The 20,759-nt window shown below is 34.8% G+C and overlaps 1 protein-coding gene across 6 annotated transcripts in view; it reads left to right on the plus strand.

The window, feature by feature from the left end:
* LOC148955079 (uncharacterized) overlaps positions 1-20,759 on the plus strand; it is a 165,651-nt gene that overhangs the window by 8,705 nt on the left and 136,187 nt on the right. For all 6 annotated transcript variants that reach the window (XM_089100113.1, XM_089100123.1, XM_089100080.1 and 3 more), the window contains exon 2: positions 1,441-1,695. In XM_089100113.1, coding sequence (XP_088956239.1) covers positions 1,441-1,695 — 255 coding nt within the window. The remainder of the gene's footprint in view (positions 1-1,440; positions 1,696-20,759) is intronic.

A 20,759-nucleotide genomic window follows, 5' to 3' on the forward strand; every position in this document is an offset into this window, starting at 1 on the left:
AAAATCTTGAACTGATGATTTTCAACAATAAATAGCATTATATATCAAACATTTAGTTTCATTTTTTTGTACTTTCCAAGACTGTTGAACCCATATTGTTTTCAGTAAAGCACCAATGATGCAGCAGGTTTAAGACTTTTACAGTGATAGAACGAGGCAAAATCTAAACTCTTGTTTGTTGAGATTTTTGTCGTTTCAACCTTTATTTGCATATTCAATTTAAGTCTCACTCGTTTTAATATTTGTTTATCCATTTATATTAGAACTTATTGTATCTTTGTTTTCAGTGACTGTTTATTTGCTTCCTGTTCGTTTTATGTTTTATTTATGCTTCAATAGCAAAATATTTTTGATCGTTATAAGATTGATTTGCATATTCAACTTAAGCTTTACTCGTTTTAAGATGTATTTATTTAATTATATAGTACCTGTTGTATGTTTTTTGCTATGATTATTTATTTAATTTTTGTTCGTTTGGGGTTTCATTTATTTTTTAATAGTAATTTCTGGGTTTTTTTTTTTTTTTTTTTTTTTAGCTTGAGTTATTGTAGGTTTCTGTTTCTTCTTATCTTAAGTTTAATATGGCCTTTACTTTTCTTTAGAAAACTTCTTTGTTGGGAAGTGTTTTTTAATTAATTGCTAGAAACTAACCAAACTATTTGGAATTAAACTTTTTCTTATTAGATTTTGAACCCTTACTGAATATTCAAAGAGAAAATTGGAGGAAGTTTTTGAACAGCCTAGATTCTAATAAATTTTGTTGTAGGACATCCAATATACCGTAATGTTTTATGGTCTAAGATCCCTAGATTATGCCTCATTCCAACTCCACATGAAGGCTGTGCTAATGAGCTGCATCATACCTTTATTTGTTCAAGTTTTAATTAATGGCATGTTCATCTTTGTAGTTAGTTTTCTTTTAGCCTTTGTATTTCTTACTTAATGACTGTGTTCAGCTTGTGTTTCATCAGTTTTGTTAGTTTGCTATTTCTTGCATTTATTTTTCATTTTGGCGTTTCAAACTGTGTTTAAATGAATTATGTATTTTTTAATATATATATTTTTTTAATATTGATTTCTGAAGGAATAATTCTATTTAGTAACCTTTCTATCAGGAGTAGAGGATTATAAACGACGCCTGTAAAATAATTTAAATTTATTAGAAATGGCTCACAACTGACTCACAATCTTCAAGTTTGTGAAGTTTCTTTCTTAAACACATTTTCATATTTAGTTTTTTATTGGGAAATTGGTTTCTGAACACGTTTTAGGCATTTGCTTTATACAATTTGTCTTTCTGTGCAACCAATTTTTGGGCACAGATAGTTGCTTTTGCACAATTTTTGTTCTGTTTTTCTTTTCTTTTTTGGTAGAAGGACTGTATTTTGAAGCTCACCTTGAGCTCTATAATTTTTATTTTATTTGTACTTCCAATTTTAGACACGGATAGAAAAGATGAACGAAATATGCCAAATAATACAAAGGAAAGGATTATTGCACCCATTTATGAAAGCCCTTGACGAAATAGGTCACTATGACTTTATTGTGGATAAGTATAAGGAACTAACATCTCAGCTTGGTATTACTTGTGGAGATAAGCTTTCAGTAGATGATAATGAAAATATTCTCGATGGAGTGCTGAGGCTAGGAGGTGTTCCAAATCTACCAGCAAAATTATTGCCTAGACAAAACGAAGTAAGTTATGTGCAATAGATCTCATCTTGTTAAATGAACAAGAATTGTTTATATGTGTATTTATTTGTATGTAGGTTTTGGTTGGAAACAGCAATGTAATTTTATCTGAAAGCTGGCATAATAGCCTTTTCCAGTGGGAAAAAATCAATCTAGATAGGCCATGACTCTGGGAAAATTCGTTTAGGACCTTAATTTTGAAAAAAAAAATCATATTGAATGACATCACAAATACTTGAATAGTTATAATAAGTTTTGCTGTAGATGAGTGTTTGCGCTAAATCTTTTAAGAAACAAATTGAAATTTAATTTAATTGTCGATAGTTGGCCTATAGAATATTGTCAGTATAAATGTGCAAATAGGTTTCCCAAATAACATTTAATGAAATTAGGCTAAGGTTGTTCCAGAAACGAGATAAAAAAAAACTGTCTTTCTTTCACTATCAAAGCTCAGTCCCCTGGTATTTTTAGTTTAGTTCAGGAAAAGAACTATTTGTTTGAAATTTTCACAAATATGGGAGCAACATTCTTCTGGGGGTTTTGGACGTTTCGGGCTTAAGAATAGGTATTCAAAGCAACACTAAAAATACTGAGTCTCGTAAACTGGGAATAAAATAGGACAAAGAGGATATGTTAAATATCGAGGAAATGGTTTCACTTAGCTCAGTTGTATGATTCAAAAGGATGAAAGATATAGTGAAAATGGAAAAAGTAGAGGAACCAAGGCGCAGGATGTTTATCATAGTTGAATATTTTTTCGAAGAATAGGAAGATAAGTGTTAGAACTGAAATTAAGGTACCCAAATCACAGCAACAGCAACATCTAAAGAAATTTAGAAAAAAAATTCTATTGTATATTTTTCTGGAGTTATCAGAAAGAAACCCAACCAATTGTGCACCAAACCACTCTCTGGACTACATTGTGGTGGTTTTGTGTGGATGGTGAAGACCTCCCTTCACAGGAGTGCAGACGGTCCGGTATTGTAAGTTGTTTTCTTCGGCATTAAAGCTTGTTCAAATAGCCAATGCTGAGAACATCCCCCAAAGTCCCTCTAGACCTTACCGCAAATATACCCGAAAAAAATCCACATTCGCCCCATCTTGGCTGGTGAAGTCTCTCTCAAAGCTCACATGACGTGTCAAATTCAATGGATGTTTTCGAACGCCTCGCGTCTGAAAACATGTGTTAAAGGCGCATTCTAAATATCCACTCGTCCCAAAAAGTAACAAACGCTACTATACGACAGAAGACATCTCGGCCACTGATAACCAGAGTGATCAAATATAGGAAGTGGAGATACCTCGGTTGTGTGATCCACATGCCCAAAACTCGACTTCTGAAGGTCGTCCTTCAGTGGCAGCTACGTGGTACCAGAAGAAGAGACGCTCCGAAAACACCCTACGACGCAGCTACCTGGCTGACCTCACAAATGTTAATGCCTGAATCCAACCTGAATGGGAAGACGTCTGGGCGGCCACAGCGATGAGAGATAACTTGCGACTCTTCTTGGATGCCCTAAGTGCCTCTGGAGACACAGGGGGATTTAAGTTCTAAGGTTTTAAGGAGCTCCAAAAAAAGGAAAAAATCTCAATCAAAAACAACTCCCCTCCCCTTGCACCAACTCTGCCATCACCAAACCTTGGAACATAATAAAAATATCACCTGAACGCCCCTTTCAGATAAATAAGGTAACTCTAATAAGGTTTGCAATTTCCAAATTGTTAAAATCAATGTTTTTATCAAACATCAACCGTGATGGATCTTTGCTAATAGCTCTCCAAGATTCTAAATTAGCAGATAAACTACTTAACTTTAATAATCATTCTTAACATCCCAATACAGTCTACTCTCTGGAATCCAAACCACTATTCAACTAAAATAGTTGTGTATAACATTCCTCCACGAATACCAATTCAGGAGTTAAAGGAAGGGCTCTCTGACAGAACTGGTAACCCAATCCCGGTTGTAGATGTCGCCCAACTGGGCAAACAAAATGCTAATGGCGAAAAGTCAGGCAAGCCTTTCCTGTTCACTCTTAGAGAAAAAAGCAATTTCCCAGGCCAGATATTCCTCTTTGGACAAATGAAAGCCTGCAAGCCAAAACCAATCCAATACCAAAAATGTCTAAAACTGGGACACACAACAAACAAATGCAGTGAAATCTTACTAACCTACAGTAAATGTAAGAGTTCCCATCCCAAAGGAATGCTAAAATGTAAAAATGATCATCCAACACGCATCAACTACAAAGACCCCCATGATTGTTCCAATAAAACATTCTGCCCTGCATATTAAAAACGAGCACAACACTCCATATAGCAGCAGATAAAGCTGTAACTTATCCATTTGCAGCTCTGGAAGCAAATGCAGCCCAATCACCCAGAACTAAACCCTTTATAAAACCACCCAATACTAACACTCACAGTACACCCAACCCAAAACTACCCAAAGCAACAAGCACCCTCCCCCCCCCCGACTCTTTCCTCAAAATACCCCAGCTCACAATCCTACCAAAGACAATCACCAATGGTGAGCCAACTAGCCTCCTCATCCAATGAAAAGAGGTTTTCCTGGCCACCCTCCCTAGTAGAACTGAATTAGAAGCATTACCAGAAATTAATCCCCTATTTAATGACAAGCCTGATGAACAACCAAACAAGCTAACACCTAATATATGACTCTTCATATTAAACTCTAATGCAGTTGAGTCTATGAACCTACAACAGCCACAGAAAGTAACAATCATAAATGAATCGGCAAACATGTACCTACCCAATCACATGTTTATTCAAGCAAAAAAAGATCTTGCTTTGCTCCTAGCAAAGCTAAACATTGACAAACAGTCAAATGAAAACTAAAGCAACAAAAGCAGCGCATTTGAGTACTTCAGTGCAATGTAAGATCACTTTCAGAACATAGATTAAATGAACTAATATCTTCTATGGATAAAAATTCCATTGATATTGCTTGCCTTCAGGAAACCCACTTGACCAAAAACCAGCAAATAAAGTCCTCATGATATACTATCCTGAGAAAGGATAGGCCATCACAGAGAAATTATTTCCAACTTTTTTCTCCAATAAGCTAACATCAAATAATAACAGCTACACCAGCCCAAATTCCATAAATCCCATTTACCAGCCTTGCCCAGGCTCAGAGTATATAACCTGTCCATTCAAAATTCATAACCTGAATAATGTAATACATCACATTAAGGCTAAGGCTATAAGTAGCTACGATAAGGTACACCCTACATGGATAAAAATTCCACCCCTTCTTATAAACAGGAAATCCTAAATTGCTATAATCATGCATGGGCTACATCCACATTCCCCAATGTTTGGAAATGCTCCTCCCCCTACCAATCTGAAAGAAAAATAAACCGAATTATGACCATGTGTCTTACAGGCCTATAATGATTACTCCTGTGCTGGGAAAAGTAATGGAGCAAATGATTTACAATCGACTCCTTTGGTTTGTTGAGAAGAATAATATGATACCTCATGCTCAAATTGGTTTCAGGAAACACAATTCCTCGGCAGATGCTTTTATCTTGTTAACAAATGCTATAAATGAATCTATCTAAAAATGATGTCCTAGTTGCTGCATTCCTAGATTTTGAAGGGGCATATAATAATGTTAACCACCAGATCCTTTTAGCCAAACTTGCAAGCATTGGATTACCCCCAAAGCTAGTATCCTTCATCAAAGTATTTTATTGAAAATAGATGTTTCATTGCTTGTGTAGGCTCAGCCTCCTCTTCCAAAACTACAATAACCCTGTGGTCTTCCACAGGATGCAGTCCTGAGCTGCGTCCTCTTCTCCTTATTTCTCTGGGACACGAGCCTCCCACGCACCAATTTACAATATGCTGATGATCTGGTATTATGGGCAACAGGCAAGATCTTTGAGATTGCACATTCAAAGTTGCAAAAAATTTCGAAAGAATTTGATCAAAAATCTGATGTACCCATTGCACCTACCAAGTCAAAAATCATCCAATTCCACCATAAGCGCAAAAATGTTAATGCAAAACTAATGCTAAGCTAAATGGCATAATCATTCTAGAGGATAATCAAATAAATTACCTAGGTCTTACCAAAACTTAATTAACAGGGTTTACAAAACCCTTGACCAAAAACATAATTTCCACCTTCACATTACAAATACAATAAAAAAAAAAATGCTATAGGAAAATCGGAATAATAAAAATACTACTATTCATACCCTGGGGTTGTAATGAGAAAACTTTACTCCAATTTTATAAATCACATACAAGACCTCAAATTGATTATGGGCTTATTGTTTATGCTTTATCGATCACATTTCTTTTTTTCTTTTTTACTCTAAGACTCCCTGCTTATTTGTAATCTAATTCATCACTATTTCACTATTATCTCCTTCACTTTACTACCCATCTATCTTACCTCTTACTCGGCATTCCATAGCTTTCTACCTTTCTAAATCCTCAAAAACATAATTTTTTCTCTCCTATCTGTTACATTTTTTTTTTTTTTTTTTTTTTTTTTTTTTTTTTTTTTTAATAGTTTCCTCATTCATATGATTCTTCATTCGTAAATTTACCATACAACAATTTCAAAGTTCACATTCTAGCTACCCACGGTGCCAAGGGGCTGTGCTCCCATTCATTAGGCCTATAACATATAACATTAAAATATAAATTTACAATACATATACATTTTTTAACTTTAAGATATTTTCACTTTTTTAAAACAATTTTTCACTACATTTACATAAATAAAAAAGATAAATAAAAACTTATTAAATACATCACATTTCATCAGATTTTACTCTCGCTGGGCCTTGTGTTATTGGGTAGCTACAACAATCCTAAAAAAAAAAAAAAAAAAAAAAAAAAAAATCCAAGAATCAAGAATTTCACAATCCAGGTGAATCGTATCCTCCTCAATATCTAAAATAAATTCAAATAATTTAAATTGAATTTCAAAGGATCATAAAAAATGAATAAAAAATGACTTCAAAACTAAACTCTATAATGTAAAATTCATACAAAATCCTATACTTTTTCTTTATTCGCTAAAATTATATTCAATCTTAAACCCCCATACTTTGAAAGTATTCAATTACATTCAAATCTTACCTAATATATAAACTTAAAAATACTAAACAAATCTTGAAACTAACTATTACAATCTAAAAATTCTAATCAAATATCAAACTCAAAGTTGAAGCGCTTCACAAAAAATTCGAAATATTTAAATTAAACTCTAAATTTACTCAATAAATATATAATCCGTCATTAAAAAAAAAAAAAAAATCTCCCTTTTGTAATCTTCTACCTAAATCCTTACCACAAAATGAAAAAATCAACATCATACAACTCTAAAACAGTAAAACCTTAATCCTTCAAACCCTATATTTTTTTTTCAACTCTCCTTTTGTTTTTTTTTCTTTTAACAACACATCCTTAACCACCAAAACACAAAAACTATTCCCTCCTACTTTAGACCAAACACTTCCTCAATTTTCTTACACTTCATAATCCTTACCCTTTTCCATTCTGTTTCCACACGATTTATCACATCATAATCTTCCTTCTGTTTTTCTTTTCGTTTCCACGCGTAATAACAAAAATGCAATATTATGTACACTATTGCCCAGGGCCGTATCCAGGATTTTTGTTCAGGGGGGGTTTTACTAATTTTTGACTTTTGGGGGGGGGTTTACTAATTTTTGACTCAGTTTTCGACTAATTTTACTGATTTTTACCTAGGTTTTACTAATTTTCGAATTATTTTCGAGTCGGTCAAAAATTGCGGGAGGGGGGGGGGTTCAAACCGGGTAACCCCCCCCCCTGGATACGGCCTTGCTATTGCCCTCATATAGGCCTTATCATCTACTTTTAGGTAAATAGCTTTCTCTAAATTGACTTCAACTTTTTCACCTGTAACACTTGCTAATAAATTCCTCAGTCCTGCTAGCCTATATTTGTTTCTTGTTTTTCACATTCAAACATTACATGACTTCGCGTTTCTAGTTTTTCTCGCATAGCTTATATAGTCCATTGCTACCACTCATATTCATCTTTACTTTCGACTCTTCCGTGGGTACCAAATTATGCATAAAGAAAAACATATGTTCTTTAACTTTTGGCAGCAACAGGTAACTTTATAATAGCATGAAAATTTTGTCCACCTCTTCTTCACTATAACTACCATTTTCAATGATCCTTAGTGGTGGAAACTGTTTCTTTTTTTCATAATATTCCTTAAGCCTTTTTTTTGTCAATTTTCCCACTTATCTCAAGCGGCATTCGTAGTTTTTCTATTTCATAAATTTCTTCGCATGCTTGATTATATTTCGGTGGATATTTCTTTTCTTTTCCAAGTTTCATACCATGCTCTTATTGATGATTCTTTTTTCCTTATTATTTCTTCCAGTATTGCCCTAATTAAAAGTTCTTTAATCATATGTTCCACAGGGATGACCTGAAGACCTCCATGATTTCTATGTATGAACATATTTTCTGTTTTCAATTTAGGTGGAAATTTTTCCTTCCATATGTAGCCTACGGGTAAATTGCACTCACAATTTGCGTTAGATGGGTCTTTTTGGTTTGGGAAACAAAGGACAGATACCATAAAACTAGGCAAGCATAAATATTCACATACTGGGCGTTCTGGTGAACAGTCCGACCTCTTCCATATCCTTGTCTACGGGCAGTATTCTGATTCTTTGTCAAGCCTAGAGCATAACCTCCATGCTTTCAAAGTGCAAACATAATTTGCGCTTTACTGAAAGAAAAAAGACCGTGGGTTGTCAGTTTAATTGACATATACTTATATCAGTTTTGACAAGTTTTTTTTAAGTAAGAAAAGTGAAAACACTTAAAACGCATTTTGTTTCCAGTAAAGCGCAAATCTTATTCTGGTCTGTGAAGGCATAGAGGTAATTAGACCTACTCATGTTAATGTTTGTTCGGTTTGAGTTTGACTCAGCTATTTTTTGTAATTTCTGTTCATTTTGAGTTTCATTTATATATTGATAGTGATTTATGGTAGTTTTACGCTTGGAAGATTATTTGACTTAATTTTTGCTCATTCTTGGCTTCATGGAGCTCTTTACTTTTCTTTGAAGAACTTGTCTTGTGGAAAAAGTCGTTTAAAATTAATTTCTGTTCATTTCTTATTGACATAGTCTTTTTCATGAAAAAATAAGATTTTACATCTTTTCAGTTTTTCAAACATTTCGTGGTAGGCTTACGTAAGTAAGGATAGACCCAGCTCAATAGTAACCGAAGCTCTACAAAACGGAAACCCGAAACTCTGAATTTTGATACCAACAGATGCATCAGAAGAATTATATTTTTATGCTGATTTCAAATATATAAGTATCATCAAGTTTAGTCCTACCCATCAAAAGTTACGCGCCTGAGAAATTTGCCTGATTTCCTAAAACAGAGGGAAACAACCCCTAAAAGTCACAGAAGTTTAATGAAAATCACGCCATCAGATTCAGCGTATCAGAGAAACCTACTATAGAAGTTTCAAGCTCCTATCTGCAAAAATGTAGAATTTTGAGTTTTTTGCCTGAGGAGAGATCAAGGATACATGTTTATTTGTTTTTTTTTTCAGGGGTGCTCGTATTGATCCAGTAGTCCTAGAATATCGTGAGAGGGCTCATTCGAACTGAAATTAAAAGTTATAGTGCCCTTTTTAAATGACCAAAAAAATTGGAGGGCAACTTGGCCCCCTCCTACACTCATTCTTTCCCGAAGTCACCCAATCAAAATTTTGCTATTAAAAAGGGCACAAGCCCTTCTAATTTCCAATCGAATGAGCCCTTTTTTGAAGTTTCTACAAAATCACTATCTGTAAAAACCTTATATACCCCCAGGGCATAACTTACAACCCTTGCCCCGAGGGCTCTGAGGGGGTTATCATCCTCAAAGACCTAATTTCTAAAACTTTTAACTACGTTGAACAAAATAGCTGATCTAAAAATTTGGATTGGATGTGTTTTGGGAAAATGTCGGCGTGATAGGGGGGTTAGTTGCCCTCCAATCACTTTCGACTATTAAGAAAGGCACTAGCCCTTTGAATTTCCAATCGAATGAGCCCTTTTTCAAGTTTCTACGACAAAGCTTTCAATAAACCTTATATGCCCCCAGGTCATAACTTACAGCCCTTACCCTGAGGGCTGTGGGGGAGTGTCATCCTCCAAGATGTAATTCCCGGACCTTTCAACTACTGGTGCGCAAGTGACCAAAAAAATGGAGGGCAACTAGGCCCCCTCCCACGCTCATTTTTTTCCCAAAGTCACCCGATCAAAATTTTGAGATAGCCACTTTGTTCAGAATGATAAAAAAATATAATAACTATGTCTTTGAGGATGACTTAATTCCCCACAGTCCCCGGGGGAAGGGCTGCAAGTTATGAAGTTTGCCCAATGTTTAAATATAGGATTGGTTATTGGGAAGTGTACAGACGTTTTCAGGGGGAATTTGTCTGGTAGTGGGGGTGGGAGGGTCTTTGGTTACGTAGGAGGATCTTTACATGGAGGAAGTTTTCCCTGGGGGAAGGGACATTGCTATGAAAGGGGAACAAGATTTCCCAGCATTATTTAAAAAACATCAGAGATTAAATTAAAAAAAAAAACTAGATTTTCAACTGAAAGTAAGGAGCAACATCAAAACTTAAAGCGACCAGAAATTATTACGTATACGATTGGGTTCGCCTCCTAGTGAATACCTCGCTCTTTATGCTAAAGTTGTTTTAGTACTTTCATAAGACCTATTTATTCTAATTAACGGCCTTTGTGATTAAGGGGTCATTTTTTAAAGAATTGGAACAAAATTCGAACTTTAGCGTAAAAAGCGAGGTATTGACTAGAGGGCAAACCCCTGATATACCTATTAAAAATATATGAATATAGAATTTCGCTACGTAAGTTAATTCGCAAGTTACGTATATTTATTACTAATAAAAACGTTCGTAAATAAAATCGAACAACTTTCGAGAAAGCCATTTACCCAAAAAAAAGTAAAATTAATATGCAAGTTTCGTTTTAATTATTCATGTACGGTGAGCCAAAATCAAAACCTGCGTTAATTAAAAAACGTTCAGAAATTAATTAAAAAAAACAAGTTTTTTTTACTGAAAGTAAGGAGTGACATTAAAACTTAAAACAAACAGAAATTATTCCATAGATGAAAGGGGCTGTCCCCTCCTCAACGCCTCGCTCTTTGCGTTAAAGTTTGACTCTTTCTCACAACTCTATTTTTTTAAACAATTAAAAACTTTAGTATAAAGAGCGATGCGTTGAGGAGGGGACAGCCCCTTTCATATACAGAATAATTTCTGTTCGTTTTAAGTTTTAATGTCACTCCTTACTTTCAGGTAAAAAAAACTTGTTCTTTTTATTTAATCTTGTGTAGGCACGATATATGGTATTACAAACTAAGCTTGTTTTCATTTCAAAAATTTTGGGAAGAATTACCAACTGAGAAGAAAATACTGAGGTCCGGGAGGGGAATTGCATTCTCCTCCCAGACCTTATTTTACCCCCCCCCCCTTCCCAGCTCAAATTTAGTTTCTCCAAAAATGTTGTCAAAACTAAGATAAGCCTGCATAATTCAAGCATCCACTGAAACAGGTAAGTTTTCTTTAGTATATCTTTACATTTTTTTTATTACTATACGGCTCGTTTTTCAGTTTCTTTGTCAGTTTCACTCGATTTGGGAGAATTGGCTCCAACATTGACCCCCCCCCCCACACACACACACAGGATATTGACAAAATCACGCTACTCGTTGGTATGAATTTAATGATCTACTCATAATAACGTTGCAAACCATGGACTGGATGACCTCTATTCCCTTTTGAATCAAAATGCTTGACCAAATACCTTCTTGGGACATGCGTGAAAAAAATGAGTGTATCACATTTACAAAAGGAGTGAAATTATCTGAAAATAATCGTATAGAAGGGAGAAAACCATGATTGAAAAAAACAAAAACAAGCATGAGTCGAACGCAAGCCGCTCTACTTCTAAGTGAATGCTGAACCAACAGAACCACGCTTCTATAACCTAGTTGGATATGTTGGTGTTTGCACCTTAATTGCTTAACTTATTAAGGGGGCTTGGAGGAGGAACATACGGGAGGTGTTCTTGCAAACCTCCGGTTAAGGGTTTTGGACCATAAATATTACCATGATGATATCGTTTTATACTTCCAAGCTTTTCTACTTAAGAAGTGACATCAAAAGAGTTTGTTTATAATACTATATCACATTTACGGATGGTAAAATTGATAAACATCACGTAGATATGAGCAGTAGGTTTCAAATGAGCCATTAAACGTCACTGTAAAAAGTAATGGTAGCCCACTAAACCCAGCTTTTCTACTTGAGACATGGCGCTAAAAGTGCTGTTTTTAGTTGGAACTTGCTGATGGTGGAATTTATAGGAAGGACGTAGAAAGGGGCTTAATTTGATATGGGGCTGGGGGAGGCAACTACCCCCTCCAGACCCAAGTTTGCCCCCCCCCCCAGACCTCATTTTACCCTCTGCTGACATTTAGTTTCTGCAAAAAAACCTTGTCAAAACTAAAATAAGCCTGCATAATTCAAGCATCCAGAGAAACAGATAAGTTTTCTTCAGTATATCTTTGCCTCTATAATAATAATAATTTGTTTTTAACCCACATCATATACAAAAATGATAATTGTGGAGTATAATGAAACAAGTAGATAATACACTACATACATGAGTGCATAAAACTTAAAAACTTCACAAAAGCAGAATAAAAAAAAAAAAAAATTCAAGATACAAAACACAAAAAAAAAGAAAAAAAAAGAAACTATTTATGACAACGGACCAAGACTTAATACAGCGGACCAGGACATAATGGAGCATAATTTAATAATTTATAACTTCATATTTGAAATGTTTGAATATTATCTGTTCATGAAAATAACGAATTTAAATTACAATTGCGAAAAAAAAACACTTCAAACAACAACAAAAAAGAACAGAAACTACAGCAAACGAGTTAGGCCACTGTGGGCCGGCAGATTCTTATATGTAGACTGGGGTAATTTGCCGGCAAGTTCCGTAAGCTTTGACCCAATAATCGGAAAATCATAAACAGATATGAGATTCCGATTTCTATACCATGGAGGCAGATACAATAGAAAGCGGGAAAACCGGAAATAATATGAATGAACTGATCTGATGTCTTTTTGGTGAAAAATAAAGTAAATTCCAGACAGAAACAAAACCGAGTGATCTGTAAAAACCGAATATAATTTAGCAAGAGACTTTCTATTGTATCTACCTGGATTTGCAACAATTTTAGAATAACGTAACTGAATTTTCTTCTTGCAATCAGCGACGACGAGCGTTCGAAAAGATTTTAATGTCTTACTAACGTTGATACCCAACCACCGGAAAGAAGGAACCGACGGGATAGAAAAAGATCCGCAAACTAGAGGGGTCGTATTATTACTATTAAATGAGAGATATAAATTGGCTTGGACTTTGCCCCCCCCCCCCTAGTATTTTGACGAAATTACGCCCCTGGATGTGATATGAGCAATATATTTTATATGAGCTATTGAAAATCTGTCTAGATACCTGCGATACCAATACGTTCACAACGATACGCGTTATATAAATACGTCCGATACCGATAGTGTGCAGCCCTTTACCCAGGGACTATGGAGGGTCGTATCATCACTAAAACCAAAGATATTTGACCTTTGAACTATGTTGAACAAAATGGCCATTTCAAAATTGTGATTGGATAACTTTGGGGGGGGGGAGGGGGGCTAGTTGCCCTCCAATCTTTTTGGTAAAAAAACAACAAAGAGATGGCCATTAGATCTTTTCGCCATGATTTTCATTTGTCCAAGGTTCGTTTGGTTGACAAGTTTAATAAACTTTTGTTTGAGAATTTTAGATTCAGATGTTTTTTATCCTCGTCATTGTCTGGGTCCAGCAATTAAGAATTTGTCTTCTAATCATCTTAGTATTCAACAGGAGGCCGTTTTGTCGAAGGGTTCTAAGTTTTTTTTTCCAACACCAGTCCCCTATTCAAAAATAATTTCAAAGGTGGAGTCAGGAATTATGGCTTCTATAGATAAGGTTTATACTCTTCAAGAACTCAAAGCTGAGATCGTAAGAAAACTAAACACCTTTAATATGAACTTAATTGTTAAAGACATTTCACAAAAAAATGTCATTAAAATACTATATTATTTGAAAAAGGATAAATTACTTACTATCACTAGCGCTGATAAGGGAAACACGATCTGAATAATGAACACTGAAGATTATAGGAATAAAATGAATACAATTATTTCGGACACTATTACATACAATAAAATTGATTTTTATCCTACAGATAAATATGTAAAATCAACAAGAAAGGAATTAGAATCAATGAAAAATAATTTTCACATTACCCCACAGTTTTATAACAAATATTATCCTAGGGATTGTTCGGCACCCAAGATCTAGCGTCTACCTAAGATTCATAAGACTGGATCCCCCCCTCTGTCCCATTGTGTCAACTTTTCTGTCAAATGTTTCAAAATTAGGAAAATGGTTGTCAGTAGATTTGCGTCCACTTTTAGGACCAAAAAAATCATATTTAAAAAATTTGACGGATCTTACTAATAAATTGCGCAATTTCACGCTGGAGGAGAGTTCAATTCTTTGCAGTTTTGATGTTGTGTCCATGTATTCAAATTGTGATTTAAAAAGATGCGAGGATATTTCAAAAAGTAAATTAGAAAAACACTCTAATTTAGTACAGGATGTGAGGTTAGCCAGTTTGGATATTGATGTCATTATGAGACCAATTATTCTTGTAAATAAATTTTTTTTCTGTTTTCGTTTTTGAGGGGATTTTTATAGACAAATTTTTTGGGTTTCCAATGGCGGCTTCTCTTTCTCCCTTATTGTAAAATCTATTCATAGATGCCATTGAATCCTTCGCTATAAATAGTTTTAGAATCTCCCCTTGCTTCTGGGATAGGTTCATGGATGATGTGGTGTGCATTTGGAAACATGGATTGGGCTTCTTAGACCTATTTTGTAAGCATTTAAATAGTTTTGATAATAATATTAAATTTACAGTTGAGTTGGAGGATAATAATAAATTACCTTTTTTGGATATTTTATTAATTAAAAGTGATCTCCATGTACTGGTCTCAATTGATCGAAAGCTAAAGTACACAAAGAGGTACTTAAATTGTCAGTCTATAAAACCGCGTTAGGTGACCTTGGGGGATTTCCTTTCACTAGTTTATCAATCCGTTATACTGGTTGACAAGGACTTTCTGGATTCAGACTTGTTCTACTTGAGAAATCTGTTTTTTTGTAATATATATCAGATTAAGTTCACTGATAAAGAAATTGAAAATAGACGGGTTAAACATAATAGTAGGGTTATTGAGGTTTCTCAGTCTTCAGATTTAGTTGTATCAAAAAGCTTCATTTCATAACCATATGTACCTGGTTTGGGGGAGAAACTTTCACGGGTTTTACGTAAATTTGGTATTGATACATGTTTCCAATCGCGGAGGCCAATGGGTAGTTTTTTTAGTTCTGGTAAGGATTTAACTCGGGGAAATTTAGTAAGTGGGGTGTATAAAATTCCGTGTTCTTGTGGTAAGTTCTATATTGGTAGGACTCACCAACAATTTGTTGAAAGGTTTATTGAACACCGAAATTCAATAGAAAAAACCCTACAATTAAGCAAGCCTCCAGAAACTTTCGTTTCAGCTTTAGCAGAGCATATTTGGCTTCAACTAGATCATTTTGTAAAATTTGATGAAGCCTTGGCTATTTCTAATGATAAGGGGTACACCCAATGGGCCAGGGAAGCCATAGAAATTAAAAAATATATGTTTGCTAACCTTTCCATAAACAGGGATACGGGTAATTTAAATATTGACCCAATTTATGATAACCTTCTAAAGAGTGAATCAACAGTTAATAAGGGAGTAAAGATTTTAAATAATCACCAGGGGACTATTTTACCTGCTAGACCAAAACGATTTGCTTCAGTAATAGCTAACAAAAGGATTATTTCGCAACTGAATAATTAATGTAATTTACATTTTTTTTATTTTTCCTCAGTTACTCTGGTGTCCTCTCTGAAGTAACTCTATATTGCATCTTATCCCTACGTGGTTCAGTTTGCGCCGTTTGTACATTTTTGTTTTTTTTTTGGTTTTTTGGTTAGTTTTTGTTAGGGTTATCTTGTTTTTTTTATCTTGTTCTTCTTTAGTGCTGAATACTCCTTGTTCGTATAAAGGCGAAATATCCGCGTTGCTTTGTTTCTGTTTTTTTATTTTCTCTCCACTGGCCACAGTCTCGTTTGTTTGTTTTTGTTTTTTTGAGAGATTTTTCTCTTTGTTGGTTTTTTGTCATGGCTGGTCAGTTCGGCTTAAGATCTTTCAATCTTTTTGGTCACTTAAAAAGGGCTCGAGCAAATTTAATTTCCGTTTGAATGAGCTATTATACATCTCTCTACGATTTTCGGGTCACCCCCTAGCCCTGCTAGTAAAAAAAAAACGGGAGACACATCATTGCTACAAGTCATTTTCCTTGTTTTTCAAGGAGGGGGACTGTAATCTATGTGTATAAAGTTTTCGACCATGGTGATACACTTTTCATTTTGATCTGACGCCATTTTCAAGGGGTTTCAGGCTTTTTTCGAAATCGCCATAAATTTGTTTCGCAACAAACTTTTACTTTCAAGACGAACTGAAATAATAGTTACCATTCCTGAATCAGTGTCAGATGGCAATTGTTTTTACTATGTATTTTTGTCAAAGCGCGTTTTTTGACTTTTGGTTACTATGGGCTGTGGTTTGCTCTTTACTAGGTTGCAGCTGCTGCTGCAACTATGATGTATATCGCTGGAGATAATCAGAGGTAATGTTAAATAAGAATAAACAAAATTTATCTCCCTTCCCCAATAAGGACCTCTCTAAAATATATCGTAGAAATCGGTCAGGCTCAAATGCACTAAATTCAAGTGACTCAATTCCCTCATCCCCTCTTTGCAGACATTGCAATATATAAATTTAAACAATTGAACATTGCCTATTTGAATATAATATACTGACGTCTGCACAGCATACCCTGCAATGTAAACTGTTAAAGTGCTTCAAAGACCACAAAATCTCACTATCAGCTAAGAGTCTAGCTGACCATATGCTCACACAGAGCACAGAACTCAATGTATATACTCTGATATTTCAACTCCTATAATCAAAAGATATCTAATCAGATTCAAGTTAAATAAGGAGCAACCACTTGTAGTAGCTCATTCCAACTCAGAGAGTGAGTCAAAGGGAAAATGGCTGAAGAGTCTCGACCGAAAAGCCTACGTTTGCTGAAACAGAAGAAGAAAGAAGGGTACAAGGGGCCACAATAATGACATTTCTTGAGACATAATTTAAAGACAGTCTTAGGAACTTGTTTGAAGGATTTTGTATCAAACAAGAAGGTCGTGAATAAATCCTTGTAAGAGATTTTTTTTGCAATGCTAATACAGAAGCTTTAAAACTTTAAAAATCTTTTTAAAAACTTTAGTTTAATGGATCAATGTTCAAATCTTGGTAATACTGGGAACAAAAATATTACTATATTGTTTGTGGAAAAATTATTTGAGAAAAAATGGCTATTTTATTTGAGGCAGAATGAAGAATGTCTAACAGGCAAGAATATTGCCGATTGATTGATTAGCTAGAGCTTTTTTGAAGAAATCTGTTGTTAAAGAGTTTGATAAAAAAAAAACTTATCATTTCCCCGTTTTCTTCCTTACGAACGCCGAAAGTTTGAATTTGAAAAGTTAGTTGAGTTAGAAGCACAGTATATAAATATTAGACAGTATGATCATTCCCTATCTCACTCATTATAAAAACCTGGCCTGATGTGTAAGTGCCCTAGAGAACATAGAAACATAAGCGACATTAGATCTTTTCACGGCTTGACAAGCCGGATCTCCCTCGGAGGCGAAACTTGCCTTCAATACGGGAACACTAAATTTTAAAGAAACTAATTTTAAATCAATTTATTCCAATACATATATGAAAATTGGTAATTAGTAGTGCAATTTTATTATTAGATGTTTTTAGGAATTACAAGTAGGCTCCGAAGTCTCGAGTTGGTTTCAAAGGTATTTTGGGAAAGTTTCTGCGAAAATACGCGTTCCAGGGTAATTGGACCGCTGATGGCAGATCACATGAAAGGAGCTGTCAGTTCACGCCGATATAAATATATATATATATATATATATATATATATATATATATATATATATATATATATATATATATATATATATATACATATATATATATATATATATATATATATATATATATATATATATATATATATATATATATATATATATATATATATATATATATATATATATATATATATATATATATATATATATATATATATATTGCCCCTTTTTGGTAAACAATTTTGTGGCAAATACTCCCGCCACTTCGTGGATCCCTGTCCACTATGAAATTTTGACTATTTTCGCAAATTAAATCAACCCCCTGCCCCCTTTTTTAGAAATCCTACAAAGGCCAATCAGTTAAGTCCATTGTACATAAATAATAGATTAACTCATAATTTGTATATAAAATAAGTCATACCTGTGATATGGGACAGTTGCAAACCACTTGGCCGGCTCACCAAGTTTCTTTCTGCTTTCGCAATTACGAATAATACAATTTCGAACCATATCTCATTGATTGACGCATTGAGCAGTTTGTACGCACCGAGAATGAAGAGCCAGAAATCATCTGCGGTGAACTTACTGTTATATTTTCTTTATACAGTGGCTAGAAGCAACGGCATAAATTGAACCATGATTGATATAATTGCAGTTACTGAAGTCCAGCCACAAAATCCAGATCTCCTTAAAAGGACTGGTTTTCAGGAGTTTATTAAGCTACGCCCGGTAGACCACACACTTGGGAAAAAAGGAGGAGGAGTAATGATTTTCGCAAAGGGTTGCCTATCTCCTACCCTTATCCATTTACCAGGACTAGATGATTGCGATGAAATCACTTGGATATCTATTAAGCCCAAATGCCTACCGTGGCCTTGCACTAATTTAATAATTTGCTCATTTTATTATTCCCCCGGACAGAATGCTTGTTCTCGTCGTAATTTTCATGACAAGTTGCAAGCAAGTCTTGACTTAGTGACGACAGAGTATCCAAATGCGGGCATCTTTATAGCAGGAGACGCAAAGGAACTGTCTTAATTATCTGTGGAAAGATCAGAAGCTTAAGCAATTTGTTGATTTCCCTACTACAGAAGGTAGAACCAGTTTGGATGTTATTTGCACCAACCTTAAAACCTTTTACAATTTTCCAACAGCCCTCCCCTCCCCCCTCGGTGGTAGCTATCATTTTATGCTTCATTTGAATCCATTGCTAATTTTTAAAACAAATTACTCAGTTTCTGAATTTTCGTGCCGGCCAATAACAAGTCAAGGTCTTTTTAATTTTGGATCTTGGATCATGTCTTAGAGTCGGGATGATGTTTTGTTGTGTATAAATCTTAATTCAAAGGTTCCTTTGTTTCAAACAAAATTAATGACAAATTACCAAAATTGTTTCCCAGAGGTTACCAAGAAGGTATGTTCCTCAGATAAACCTTACATTAATGAAACAAATAAAAGGACTAATCCATTTTAAACTAAAACTTTTTCGCCTCGGAAAAAAAGAGGAAGCTTTGAACTTATTGGGATTCTTGAACTTATTGACTTACAACTTATGAAAAGCCTGGTTGAATATTTTATCAATTGATTTCCAGAAAGCGTTTGACCTAATTGACCACAATATCCTTGTAAATAAACTGCTGACGGAGTTTCAAGTGAGTCCCTATCTAGTTAAAATTGTTGCCTCCTCTTTAACAACTCATTCTCAAGTGCTTGAATATAAAAATGTTTATTCCGATCCCCTTTCTATCTTTTGTGGGGTGTCCCAGGGAACTCTGATGGGTCTCAGTTTATTCCTTATAATGGTTAATAGCCTCATGACTCACCACACAGAGTGACGGAAATATGTGGACGACCTGTCTGCACTTGAGGTTTGTTGACGAAATATTAAAAGCTCAATTATGACATTACTTGACGATATCACACAGGAGGCTTCTTTGTCGAAGATGAGAGTAAACCCTAATAAATCGTCAGTTATGACAGTTATTTTTTTTAAATCATCCCCCACTTTCACAAACCCCATTCCTCCCAAAATCTGTGTCACAGACATTAAACTACGTGGGGTGACAATTCTTGCTGACTTAAAGTGGGACGGCCATGTTCAAAACATCCTCAAACAAGCTTCGCCTTCGGTTTCCCTTCTAAAACTTTTGATAAAATTTTCGTTTTCCCTAAGGATCTTCTCCTACTGTATTGTGCTTTTATCCTGTCAGAGCATTTCTACATGATTTAAAATGTCCAAAAACGAGCACTTCGAAATAAAAATGGTGAAGGGAAGGTTCCATATCATTATCTACTAGGCAAGTTCAAGCTCGCCCTGTTGGCCGGGAGAAGGAAACTCCTGTGCCTTCGTTTCAGTACCAAGACCCTGTCTGTTCACCGATTACGTTCCATCATCCCCGAACCCTAGCATCCCGCTCGCAATAGACCTTCCCGTATAAAATCCCAAAAAGTCCCAAACTGACTCCCATCCCCGTTCCATATCATTATCTACTAGGCAAGTTCAAGCTCACCCTGTTGGCCGGGAACATGAAAGATATCGCAAGAGTTTCGTTCCGAGTTTTGTTGAGCTGTAGAATCATTAATTTTATTGTTATCTATTTGTTTTTGACTTCTTGACTTTTTAACTAAGTATTGACTCTTTTTCTTTTTTTATGTACTTAGTACAATGAATTATTTCTGACGTGATGGTCAAGTTCGTTCGATATGAAATATGTATATATGCTTGTGCTTTTTGACGGAAAATTCAAATGCGGCAACCATGCTGTGATAGAAATTTCAAAAATAAAATTCAATTCTATTCTGTGTTA

The sequence above is a fragment of the Artemia sp. Qi Xiang Cuo genome, chromosome 2 (assembly GCF_049724085.1).
Source record: "Artemia sp. Qi Xiang Cuo chromosome 2, ASM4972408v1, whole genome shotgun sequence".
NCBI lineage: Eukaryota > Metazoa > Arthropoda > Branchiopoda > Anostraca > Artemiidae > Artemia > Artemia sp. Qi Xiang Cuo.